General features: G+C 40.1%; 1 protein-coding gene and 1 pseudogene across 2 annotated transcripts in view; both read left to right on the forward strand.

The window, feature by feature from the left end:
- Window positions 1-335: 335 nt before the first annotated feature.
- Window positions 336-1,775, forward strand: LOC308622331 (serine/threonine-protein kinase Sgk1-like; annotated as a pseudogene). The gene is made up of 2 exons: window positions 336-1,377; window positions 1,574-1,775. The product of its transcript is annotated as a serine/threonine-protein kinase Sgk1-like (transcript).
- A 233-nt stretch (window positions 1,776-2,008) lies between these two features.
- Window positions 2,009-13,645, forward strand: part of CNTNAP2 (contactin associated protein 2) — a gene marked incomplete at both ends in the record, with an annotated part of 1,080,529 nt that continues 1,068,892 nt past the window's right edge. Inside the window, 2 exons of the mRNA XM_081243680.1 lie at window positions 2,009-2,089; window positions 3,148-3,490. Coding sequence (XP_081099806.1) covers window positions 2,009-2,089; window positions 3,148-3,490 — 424 coding nt within the window. The remainder of the gene's footprint in view (window positions 2,090-3,147; window positions 3,491-13,645) is intronic.

The following is a 13,645-nucleotide window of genomic DNA, read 5'->3' on the forward strand; positions in this document are numbered from 1 at the left end:
ATGACATTCTGGAAAAGGCAAAACGATAGAGACAGTAAAAAAAAAAATCGGAGTTTGGGGAGATGAACAGATACAGCAAAGGGTATTTTTAGGGCAGTGAAATTATTCTGTGACACTACAGTCATGAATGGATGTCATCATCATTTGTTCAAGCCCCCATTAAATGTATGACATGAAGAGTGAATCCTAAAATAAGCTACGGATTTGGGGAGATTATAATGTGTTGATGTAGGTTCATCATTGGTAACAAATGTAACATTCTTGTGAGTGGTGTTGATAATCGTGTTGGAATGCCGGTGTATGGGAAATCTCTGTGCCGCCCTCACAATTTTGCTGTAAATATCAAACTGCTGTAAAAATCGGTCTTACAAAAAACACAGAGTGTTGGCTGAGCTGGTCTCCCGTGTCTGACACCTCCGCGTGCTCCGTCTGTGTGGTGATGATGGTGAAAACCGAGGCTGCTAGGGGCACCCTCACTTACTCCAGGGTGAGGGGCATGGTAGCAGTTCTCATTGCTTTCATGAAACAGAGAAGGATGGGCCTGAACAACTTTATTCAGAAGATTGCCAATAACTCCTATGCATGCCAACACCCTGAAGTTCAGTCCATTTTGAAAAGCTCCCAACCTCAGGAGCCTGAGCTCATGAATGCCAACCCTTCTCCACCAAGAAAGCGATCCTGAAAAAGAAGGAGGAAAAGCATATTATGTCAGAGCGGAATGTTCTCCTGAAGAACGTGAAACACCCTTTCCTGGTGGGCCTCCACTTCTCTTTCCAGACGGCTGACACACTGTACTTTGTCCTAGGCTACATTAACGGTGGAGAGTTGTTCTACCATCTCCAGAGAGAGTGATGCTTCCTGGAACCACGGGCTCGGTTCTATGCTGCTGAAGTAGCCAGTGCCTTGGGTTACCATCGTTTATAGAGACTTAAAGCCAGAGAATATTTTGCTGGATTCACAGGGACACATTGTCCTTACTGACTTTGGACTCTGCAAGGAGAACGCTGAACACAATGGCACGACGTCCACCTTCTGCAGCACACCCGAGTACCTTGCACCTGAGGTGCTTCGTAAGCAGCCTTATGATAGGACCGTGGACCGGTGGTGTCTGGGGGCCGTCTTATATGAGATGCTGTATGGCCTGCCTCCCTTTTATAGCCGAAACACAGCTGAGATGTACGACAACATTCTGAACAAACCCCTCCAGCTGAAGCCAAATATTACAAATTCTGCAAGACACGTCCTGGAGGGCCTCCTGCAGAAGGACAGGACAAAGAGGCTTGGTGCCAAGGATGACTTTATGGAGATTAAGAATCACACCTTCTTCTCCCTAATTAACTGGGATGATCTCATTAATATGACGATCACTCCCCCCCCCCCTTTTTTTTTTCTGTACGCAGGCCTCTCTCTGTTGTGGCCTCTCCCGTTGCGGAGCACAGGCTCCGGATGCGCAGGCTCAGCGGCCATGGCTCACGGGCCCAGCTGCTCTGCGGCATGTGGGATCTTCCCGGACCGGGGCACGATCCTGCATCCCCTGCATCGGCAGGCGGACTCTCAACCACTGCGCCAGCAGGGAAGTCCCTACTCCCCCTTTTAACCCAAATGTGAGTGGACCCAGCGACCTGCGGCACTTTGATCCCGAGTTTACCGAAGAGCCCGTCCCCAACTCCATCGGTCGGTCGCCCGGCATTATCCTCCCCCCAGCCAGCGTCATGGAAGCGGCCAAAGCCTTCCTGAGCTTTTCCTACGCACCTCCCGTGGGCTCCTTCCTCTGAATGGTCTTAGGGTTGGTTGCGAAGCATTTTACGGGCGTTTTGAAATGTTTTAGTTAGCCTTTTGGCAGAGCTGCCAGCTGACAGGACATCTTAAAAGAGAATCTGCACATCCCTGGAAGTTTGCCAAATCTTATTGCGCACTGTTTGCTGGAAGCTTTTCGAAGAGCACATCCTCCTCAGTGAGCTCGTGAGGTTTTCCTTATTCTTCCTTCCAATGTGGTGCTATCTCTGAAATGAGCAGTAGAGGGCCGCCCCAGGCAGGTGCAGTGGTCTCATTCGAAGGAGGACGCTGTTCTGAGAAGGAGCTTCTGAAGGTCTGTCTGGGCCGTGATAAGGAACCTTATGAAACGTGCCTTTTCTGATGAGATCGTGTTAGCTCCCAAGTTCTTCCTGTTGTCCAGTGTTTCCGTTCTGTTTTTCCTTGTGGACTTCCTGTGTGATCGGCCGTATGAGTGTGGTATGCTTGCTCACAGAAGGACTCAGTTATAAGCATCAGTGTGACACTTGTAGGACACTACAACGTGGGACATTGTTTGTTTCTTCCAGATTTGGAAGATAAATTTATGTGTAGGCTGGGTTTTTTTTGTAAGATTTAGTTAATAACTAAAATTTATCGGAAATGGCCTTGCAATGACTTGTATCCAGATGCTTAAAGAAGCATTGCTGCTACAAATATTTCCATTTTTAGAAAAGGTTTTGATGGACCAATGCCCCAGGAGTCAATCAGAGCCTGGTGTTTTCATTGTTTAAAATATCACCTGTAAAATGGGCATTATTTATGTTTTTGTTTTTTTTGTTTCTTTTTTGCATTCCTGATAATTATATGTATTGTATAAAGGAAGTCAGTACATTGGGTTATAACACTAGTATATTTAAACTTACAGGCTTATTTGTAATATAAACCACCATTTTAATGTACTGTAATTAATATGGTTATAATAATGTACAATTCTTTCCCTCCCCCACCACACACCTTTTTTTGTGTGTGATAAACCAACTTTGGTTTGCAATAATACCTTGAAAAATATTTGCAGAAAAAAAAAACATTAGGATTTATACACACTACCAAATGTAAAATCGATAGCTAGTGGGAAGCAGCTGCGTAGCAAAGGGAGATCAGCTGGGTGCTTTGTGACCACCTAGAGGGGTGGGATAGGGAGGGTGGGAGGGAGGGAGACGCAAGAGGGAGGAGATATGGGGATATATGTATGTGTATAGCTGATTCACTTTGTTATAAAGCAGAAACTAACACACCATTGTAAAGCAATTATACTCCCATAAAGATGTTAAAAATACTACATTAAACTATTTACATTAAACTTTCACTTCCTTTATATTAAATTTGGTAAAATATCACATTTCCTGCTCTAAGGACTTAAGACCTTTGAAGGTTGCTAAAGCCCAACTCCTTCCAATCCCCTCCAAGGACTATAAGCCCCGCCTCTCCCTCGCTCCCCATCGTCTGCCTGATCTGTTCCCTTTTTGTTTACCCCATGCTTTTGCTCCTTCCACACTGGCCTTCGTGTCCATCCTGCTCCTGCTCTTTCTCGCTTTTATTTCTCGCCCTGAAACCACCATTCCACAGATATTAGGAAACCTGATGGCTTGTTCCCTCTTTTCCAAGAAATCTGTGCCCCAAAATGATCTTATCAATGAGGGCTTCTCAGATGCCTCATTGAAAGGACATTCACTCACCCCCCACAACCCCCCGGTAGGTACCCTCAAGTTCCTTCCCTGCTCTATTTTCCCCCATAGTAATTATCACCATCTGATACACTGTGTATTTTTTAAATGTGTTATTTATTATAATAGAAAACTCTGTGTCGTTCCCGGCTGCATACCTGCTGTGGGCACTTAATAAATAATTGTTGAGTGAATAAATGAATGCATATCATCTTAAATTCATAATCACTGAGCAGTTATCCTTAATACTAGTTATTTTTCATATCTTATTATAAAATCAATACATGTTATTTGAAGAACATTTCAAAAAAAGTAGGAAACAGGAAAATAAAAGTCGCAGTTATCATCATAAATGTGACATTATGGTTAACATTTTGGTTTACGTATTCTTTCAGCCATTTTTTGGTCTATAAATATACACTTGATAAAATAGGGAGTATAGTATAAGCACTGTTTCATGGCCCATTTTTCTTTATCTTCACATACTGTAAATATTTGTCAATTAATTAAACATTCTTCAACAGCTTCACTTTATTGACTGTCTAATGGTCCACTGTCCACTTTGTACCAATCAAGTGCATGATCAAATCTGACGTGACTTGAGTCAGGAACACCAGAGGATGTTTATCTATAGCTCTTTAGTTAATTATTTAAAAGTGGAAGTGGGTTAAGTAGACTAGGAAATAGACTTGGTTGTCAATAAGTACATTGCATCTTATTTGTGAATACTGTCTTTGAATTAACCAGTAAATGAAACTAGAGGGTCAAAAACTGAGACGTTTACCAGTGAACCAACAAATTGCAATCCAAAATAACCTCATCCATAGGAAGATTGCCCTTGACAACTAGAAGAGTCCTCAAGTTCATTTAGGCATACTGCAGTTGACCTTGGCACTCTTCAAATTATTGCTTTATTAAAAGTGCTAGGTAGCTCCGCCTCCTTACGAGACTAGAAGTTAAGCTAAAAAAAAAAAAAGAAAGGGCACTGTTCACCATTATTTTAGAGATTAAAACCTCTGCCTGGCTCCAGGGCAAATAGTTGATGCTATTTTTGAATACCATTTCCTTTTTTTCATGAAGTAATATTAATTAAATTTCACAACCTTGTCTATATTACACAAAGGGTAAAAGTTGATATTATTTTTTGTGATAGGATTTATTTATCTGAAATTAGAAGATCGACTTAGAGGAGACAAAAACTTTTTTTTTTAGAGCCTCACAAATCTATTTTTTTCTAGTATTAACAGTTCGGTAGATAATTTGAAACTGATTAATCTGTTAAACCATATGTCAGAAACATGCTGCAGCTGTTAAATGTCCAGCAAAATCTGAACTACAAGTCTTGAGTAATTCGCCCTTGGTACATGCAGACAAGACAATTTCCTATTTGATTCATAACCATGATTCTTGCAACGTGACTGATTTTCTAGTTATACTACCTTAAATTTTTTCTAATATAGCTATTGGACTAAAAAAAGGCAGAATGGAAGAAAGTTGATCTGACTTTTTTAGATAATGGCATTGAATCTATTCGTTATCAGATGCTACTGTACTGATTGTGTTCAATATTTTCCAAAGTATATGAAGATCCCTACTATATGTTCTATTTTCCATATTTTGAGAACATAATGAAGTCCCCTTCCTTCTAGAAGAATCACCACATAGCAGGGTGATCAAAGTATAAACAAATACTTATCACAGTAGATTGTCAATCATACAGGATGAAAGTGTTATATTCGAAGTACCAAATTCTTATGTTCTTTTGAAAACAAAGAAAAGCTGCAAAAGAGCTCGCTCAGAAAAGTCAGTAACTTCAACTCTTATAAAATTCGTTTGCTGGAGCCAAGATATTTTAAAAGTTCTAAAGGCATGTACTGATGATATAGAAGAACCCTCAATATAATCCAAGGGTTCAAATGATAGGTCATTTTAAGGTGGTAAAGATCAGAGAGATAGATGCTCTCTCTCACGTGGGATACAGCCAGGAAGATCTACATGTAACATCATGGGATAAAGTCAACTCTCTCTGCACAAGCAGTTTTTAAAATGGAAAAATGCAAAAATGTCCATTAGATAGATAAAGTGAATACATCTCAACAGCCAAAACTAGGAACTGTTGTGCCTTGCTCACATTTAGATGGATTTATTACCTATCATTGTCAGTAATTCATTGATGCAACAGCCTTTTATGGCATTCGTGCTGCATGCCAGGTTCTTAGGCCCTGGGAATACAGGCTCAACAGGACAGGCACATGCCCCGTTCCCACTGTCCTTACTACCCAGTCAACAAGGAATAAACAGATTTTTAAATAATAAACAGTCAAGGTAATTTTAGATTGTGATTGGTGCTGTGAACAAAATAAAACAGTGCAATCCATTGAATAGCAAGTAATGTTTGGGGCCTATGAAGGTGAAAATTGAGTTGGTAAATTTAGACACTGGCCAGAGAAAGAGAGGATGGTATTTGAGTTGGGGGCAGCCTGGAGAGAAGCCAGCCCTCTTTAGACCTGATGAAAGGAATTCTAGCCCAGAGGCAGGGAAGGGGGAAAGGGCCATGAGAGGGAGTGTGCTTTGTGTGTCTGAAAAAGAGAAAGAAGAGTGAAATTAAGAGCTTAGTGACCCAGAGGAGAAGAGTGAAATAAAATAAAACCAGGGATCACTCAGGGCCAGACCATTGCAGGCTTTGGTGGAGTTGGGATTTCATACTCAATGCGAGGGGAAGCCATCAGGAGCAATGGCCAGGAATAATCTGATCCCCATTTTTAAAAGATCCATCTGGCGACTGTGAAGAAAATGGATTTTAAAGGGATAAAGTTTGACTCAGGAAATAACTACCCAATACATATTTATTACATGAATAAATGGAATAAATCTGATGTACTTTGCTAAATGTCGTACTCATTGGATGTAGGCATATCAATTGAGTGGCTGATTCTGTATGGTTTTCTCTGAGAACACCTATGTAAAACTTCAGGAGACTCTTCCTTTTAGTTGAAAGGTATGGGCCTGCTGTGGACAGAAGATATTGAAATTGCTGCAATATCATGGTATAGGGTATCACTTCAAGTAAATCCCTGGGATCAAAATGGGAAGTGGTAAGAAAAATCTGACTACTTCAATATTATTAGGAGATCTGCACACCTAGGAATAAATCCAATGCAACATATACAAATTTTATCCAAAGTGAATCTGGAGATGCTGTGACCTTGAAATGTAGACCTCAAAAACATAGGTCTTGTAATCAGGCACAACTTGGTTTTTGTCCTGGTTCTATTATTCTTTAGCTGTGAGGTCTCAAGCTTCCTCATCTGTAAAATGATAATGATACCTATGTCAAAGGCTTACTAAAGTAACTCACTGAGAGAATTCTCTTGGAATATTTACTATATTGCCTGCCACATAAGTACTCAATAAATGATTGCTATTACTATTTCTTTATTTGCTGATTTTGGTTTAATGGTTTCTACTGTTTATGCTACTGAGATGGAAGAGGGACAAATGCCTCATTTAATGCATGGCTACTGCAATGCATTTGTAGCACATTGGGCTGTGTTCCATTGAATAGAAAATGAACAAAAAAGTAAATAGAGTCACCTCTATTGACTAGTAAACAGGAAAGATTCAATGAGAAGAAAAAGGGGGAGATATAAGTTTCCTTTTTTCACTTAATGATTTTCATTGCATATCAGGTAAAATATGTCCACTCAGTTGATTTAGTTCTAAATTCATTATCTTTAACTTTTCCCTAAATTAGCATTTGATGGCAAACTGATTGTACTTCTCTTCATGACCGCTAAGTTCTTTGTGGAGTAGGTAAAGGAAACTAAAGCCATTCTTCCATACATTGTATGAAAGGACAATTAATTCTCAGCTTAACTACATAATCTGTTTTACCAATGAGCTAATATTCTTGCATTTTCTGTGCAGGAATTTAACCCTGCTATGCAGATGCAGATATAAATAATAAAGGTCCCTATATAAAGTTAAATACACAAAAACAATATTTATTTTTATTTTAAAACAGAAGGCAATATTTGTATGGGAATTTCTGTGATAGGTCAAAGTATGCTAAAGACCAGATGGTAAATCTGGTTCTCGCTTATTTAAACATATATGTTATATTAAATGTAATGTGTGTGTGTGTGTGTGTGTGTGTGTGTGTGAAGACTTGTAACAGTGGTTACTTCTATGGATTATGAGAGTCATTCCTATCTCTGTATTGTATGACATTTTATAGGATCAGGAAAAAAATGGATCTTATTTCTAGTGACACAGAATAGGCCAGGGAAATTGGAGAAGGTACACAAAGCAAGGTATGAATCAGAAGAGTGGGAGGAAAATATGATGGAAGTGAAGATATATAAACTAGGAGAAGAGTTGGAGTCCTTGGTGGTTTTGCCCTAAGGAGGAGCAAACATTTTTCTAACATGCTCCTATAACACGTTTTTTTTTAACCATTTACTTTCTATTGCTATGATGTAAAAAATCGTAGAAAAACTGACCCAAAACTAGACATTTGAAGTAATGGAAAAACTGAGGAGACTCTGGATAAGACAGAAGCTAGTCATCCAAATTCTGGCCCTTCGGAATAAAATCTTGATTTTTTTATTGTGAAGAGCATGTTCTTTCTTCCATGTGCTAATATTGGGAAAATCTCAGCCTAATACTACCTTTGAAAGTCACAACTATCCCAAGAAAATATTTATTAGACCAGGTTAAATTAAAATAACTGAACTTGAAAAAAATTATTAAAAACTACTGGAAGAGAAAGTCTTATTTATACTTCCTGTACTTGCCATACATTCAAGGAATAATACAATACTTATATTTCAAAATACATCTGTAAATTATTATTAAATTTAAAGACATTTGGCTTCCAGATAGGATTACACCCTTTCCACAGAGAGAAGTAATTGGGGTATGGGATTTCCACAGATGACATGTGGAATGAGCTCAGTTTGTTTGGATTTTTTAATAGAATGCTAAAGTTAGCAAAGTCCTGAGGTGAAAAATACAGAGCCTATTCAAGTAATGCGTGTCAAGGAAAGAAGACAAAGCACCGTGTTTCTAAGTGCATCAAAACAAAATACTTCTGTAAGCAGCAGCCCAAGTTTATAGGGAGTAAAAATAATGGATCTGCCACAGCTGTAAAGAAACATTGTGAAGTAATTGTTAGTGCTGTCTTCCCTCCTTCCTTCCTTCCCTCCTTCCCTCCCTCCCTCCCTCCCTCTCTCCCTCCCTCCATCCTTCCCTCCTTCCTTCCTTCCCTCCCTCCCTCCCTCCCTCTCTCCATCTCTCCATCCTTCCCTCCTTCCTTCCTTCCCTCCCTCCCTCCCTCCCTCTCTCCTTCCCTCCCTCCCTCTCTCCATCCTTCCCTCCTTCCTTCCTTCCCTCCCTCCCTCCCTCCCTCTCTCCTTCCCTCCCTCCCTCTCTCCATCCTTCCCTCCTTCCTTCCTTCCCTCCCTCCCTCCCTCCCTCCCTCCCTCCTTCCCTCCCTCCCTCCCTTCCTGCCTTCCTTCCTTCTTCCCTTCACTCCTCCCTCCCTTCCTTCTTCCCTTCCCTCCTCCTTCCCTTCCTTCTTCCCTTCCTTCCTTCCCTCCTCCCTCCCTTCCTTCCCTCCTCCCTCCCTCCCTTCCTCCCTTCCCTCCTCCCTCCCTCCCTCCCTTCCTTCCTTCCTTCCCTCCTCCCTCCCTCCCTTCCCTCCTCCCTCCCTCTCTTCCTCCCTTCCTTCCTTCCCTCCCTCCCTCCATCCCTCCCTCTCTCCTTCCCTCCCTCCCTCCCTCCCTCTCTCCTTCCCTCCTTCCTTTCTTCCTTCCTTCCTTCCCTCCTTCCTTCCTTCTCTCCCTTCCTCCCTCCCTTCCTTCCTTGTTCTCTCCTCTTTATTGAGAGGAAAATTTAAAAAAACACACACACAAGGAATCATAATCTTGAGAATAAAGTCTCTAAAATAAAGAAGTACTAGATCCCATACAAGTCTTCTCTTGGTCAGAGTGTGGAAACTGATGCTTCTTATAATTTGGGAAGAATTTAAGGGGCCATATTAACCTCAGTGATGACTCAGGAAGCACCTGAGTCATGACTTCAGTCTCCTTTTCATTCAAATCCTGAAACTCTCCACTAGGCTAGACAAGAAATACCACCTTATTTGTCCAAAGGATTTTCCACTGTCTTTGAAGCAAAGTAACGAAAAGCATGCTTTGTCTAGGAAGTCAGGGAGATGGTACAGAGGATAGCATCGTCATCAGTAGGTGGGTACACAGGTAGTTGCATTCTCAGCTGGTGAGGACAGCAGTTGGCTATGTTTGGGCACCTGGGTGAGCAGACAAAGCATCAGGAAATCCAGGAGCAGGAAGCACAATACGGTCCTGGAGCATCGAGACTCCAGACACTGAAATGAGCATCAGGGGAAGAGAGACCATCTCTGCAGGAAGTGAGATGCTGCTAGGGAATTAGCACAGACATTTAACTTGGATTTGAAGATAGTTTTGGCCATAAGGAGCAAGGCAGGAGGCTATTGATTGGAAACAGAAGAGTTTAGGGAGAGGTGTGGCCTCTGAAATTTTCCCTGACAATGGAGAGGAAGGGTCATAAAACCTGAGTCAGAAAGAGGAATGTAGCTCTAGCTTCAAAAGTTAGGAATTGAATGCACAGGATGTAAGGAGACCATTGAGTTATGTATTCCCCTGAGAATATGCCTTTTCCAGTTGGTTTGTTTTTTTTCCTAAATACAAATCGAAGATATTGCTAGAATTTCCATCCTGATACCACTGTTTGGTTTTGGAGTCCTTTGCTAGTCTTAATTGTTTCCTGGGTATCCGGCTTGTATTTCCAAATGTGTGATATAAAACATGTATTTAAGTGCTATACTTTTTAAAGATGTGTTATGAAAATTTTCCAACATTATTTTTCAATCACAGATACAATTGAATGATACTCTGATGTCAATTACATCTGTTCTGAAGTCATTTGACCTTGCAAATTCCTGCCCATACGGCTTGCCAATAGAGATCTCTCTTGGCCACACTCTCGTAGGTGAAAGGCAACAGCCATTTCATCTCTCTTCGCCAATCATTTCCTCTGTTCCAGCTTGAATTCGTACAGAATTCTTACACCTATTCTGAAGACTGACTGAAATTGTATGAAAATAAAACTCAAGGCCCATCTGCTCCTCTAGTTTTCATCCAAGATTCCCTGGAATGGAAGTACACTGGAGGCCGAATGTTTTCCATAACTGTGTGGCTGTAGTTTTGGAAGACATCCTAGTATGGAAAAATACAATACTAAATTATTTCAAATGTTAGCATTCTCTCTCTCTACTACTACTACTACTACTATAAAAAATTCTTTCTCTGGGGATTTGCTTGATTTCCTTATATTTAATGTCTGCAGAATATTGAGACAGATGTTCTAGAAAAACAAGCAAGCTGTCTCTTTGGAAGATGGAATGTGTAATAACTATTATTACAGTTGGAGATAAAAATGGATAGTTCATCATCATAGTCAGTCTGGCAATATGGGCACATGTGGAGTGCAGCAACAACCATCTCCAGGAAATTTCATCCCCTTTGTAGTCTCCATGATTTTGCCTAAGCTTTCCTTTCTCTACAGTGTCCTTAACCCTCTTCATCTATATGCCCTCAATTCTTCAGGTCGTATTCATTATTTGTATGTTACCTGTTACCATAATTGATCATTAATCTTTCTTCTTCATGGATACATGGAATATTTATTATACTAAACCAGAGGTTGGAAAACTTTTTCTGTAAAAGGTCAGATAGTAAATACTTTCGCTTTGGAGGCCATAAAGTCTTTTTTTTCTTTAAACATCTTTATTGGAGTATAATTGCTTTACAATAGTGTGTTAGTTTCTACTTTATAACAAAGTGAATCAGCTATACATATACATATGTCCCCATATCTCTTCCCTCTTGCATCTCCTTCCCACCCTCCCTATCCCACCCCGCTAGGTGGTCACAAAGCACCCAGCTGATCTCCCTGTGCTATGTGGCTGCTTCCCACTAGCTATCGATTTTTCTTACATTTGGTAGTGTATATATGTCCATGCAATTCTCTCACTTTGTCCCAGCTTACCCTTCCCCCTCCCCGTGTCCTCAAGTCCATTCTCTAGTAGGTCTGCGTCTTTATTACCGTCCTGCCCCTAGGTTCTTCATAACCATTTTTTTGTTTGTTTTTTTTAGATTCCATGTATATGTGTTAGCATATGGTATTTTTCTCTTTCTGACTTACTTCATTCTGTATGACAAACTCTAGGTCCATCGACCTCACTGCAAATAACTCAATTTCATTTCTTTTTATGGCTGGTAATATTCTATTGTATATATGTGCCACAACTTCTTTATCCATTCATCTGTCGATGGACAGTTACGTTGCTTCCATGTCCTGGCTATTGTAAACAGAGCTGCAATGAACATTGTGGTACGTGACTCATTTTGAATTGTGGTTTTCTCAGGGCATATGCCCAATAGTGGGATTGCTGGGTCATGTGGTAGTTCTATTTTTAGTTTTTTATGGAACTTCCATACTGTTATCCATAGTGGCTGTATCAATTTACATTCCCACCAACAGTGCAAGAGGGTTCGCTTTTCTCCACACCCTTTCCATCTTTTACTGTTTGTAGATTTTTTGATGATGGCCATTCTGACTGGTGTGAGGTGATACGTCATTGTAGTTTTGATTAGTGATTAGTGATGTTGAGCATCCTTTCATGTGTTTATTGGCAATCTGTGTATCTTTGGAGAAATGTCTATTTAGGTCTTCTGCCCATTTTTGGGTTGGGTTGTTTGTTTTTTTGATATTGAGCTGCATGAGCTGCTTGTAAATATTGGAGATTAGTCCTTTGTCAGTTGCTTCATTTGCAAACACTTTCTCCTATTCTGAGTGTTGTCTTTTCGTCTTGTTTATGGTTTCCTTTGCTGTGCAAAAGCTTTTAAGTTTCACTAGGTCCCATTTGTTTATTTTTGTTTTTATTTCCATTTCTCTAGAAGGTGGGTCAAAAAGGATCTTGCTGTGATTTATGTCATAGAGTGTTCTGCCTATGTTTTCCTCTAAGAGTTTGATAGTGTCCAGCCTTACATTTAGGTCTTTAATCCATTTTGAGTTTATTTTGTGTATGGTGTTAGAGAGTGTTCTAAATTCATTCTTTTACATGTAGCTGTCCAGTTTTCCCAGCACCACTTATTGAAGAGGCTGTCTGTTCTCCCTTGTATGTTCTTGCCTCCTTTATCATAGATAAGGTGACCATATGTGCGTGGGTTTATCTCTGGGCTTTCTATCCTGTTCCATTGATCATCTATATGTCTGTTTTTGTGCCAGTACCATACTGTCTTGATTACTGTAGCTTTGTAGTATAGTCTGAAGTCAGGGATCCTGATTCCTCCAACTCCGCTTTTCTTTCTCAAGATTGCTTTGGTTATTCAGGGTATTTTTTGTTTCCATACAAATTGTGAAATTTTTTGTTGTAGTTCTTGAAAAATGCCAGTGGTCATTTGATAGGGATTGCATTGAATCTGTAGATTGCTTTGGGTAGTAGAGTCATTTTCACAATGTTGATTCTTCCAATCCAGAAACATGATATATCTCTCCATCTGTTGGTATCATCTTTAATTTCTTTCATCACTGTCTTATAGTTTTCTTCATATAGGTCTTTTTTCTCCTTAGGTAGGTTTATTCCTAGGTATTTTATTCTTTTTGTTGCAGTGGTAAGTGGGAGTGTGTCCTTAATTTCTCTTTCATATTTTTCATCATTAGTGTGTGAGAATGCAAGAGATTTCTGTGCATTAATTTTGTATCCTGCTACTTTACCGAATTCATTGATTAGCTCTAGTAGTTTTCTAGTAGCATCTTTAGGATTCTCTATGTTTAGTATCATGTCATCTGCAAACAGTGACAACGTTACTTCTTCCTTTCTGATTTGGATTCCTTTTATTTCTCTTTCTTCTCTGATTGCTGTGGCTAAAACTTCCAAAACAATGTTGAATAACAGTGGTGAGAGTGGGCAACCTTGTCTTGTTCCTGATCTTAGTGGAAATGGTTTCAGTTCTTCACCATTGAGGACGATGTTGGCTGTGGGTCTGTCATATATGGCCTTTATTACGTTGAGGTAAGTTTCCTCTGTGCCTACTTTCTGGAGGGTTTTTATCATAAATGGGTGTTGAATTTTGTCCAAA

Source organism: Mesoplodon bidens (assembly GCF_964165515.1).
Source record: "Mesoplodon bidens genome assembly, chromosome: 9".
NCBI classification, from domain to species: Eukaryota; Metazoa; Chordata; class Mammalia; order Artiodactyla; family Ziphiidae; genus Mesoplodon; species Mesoplodon bidens.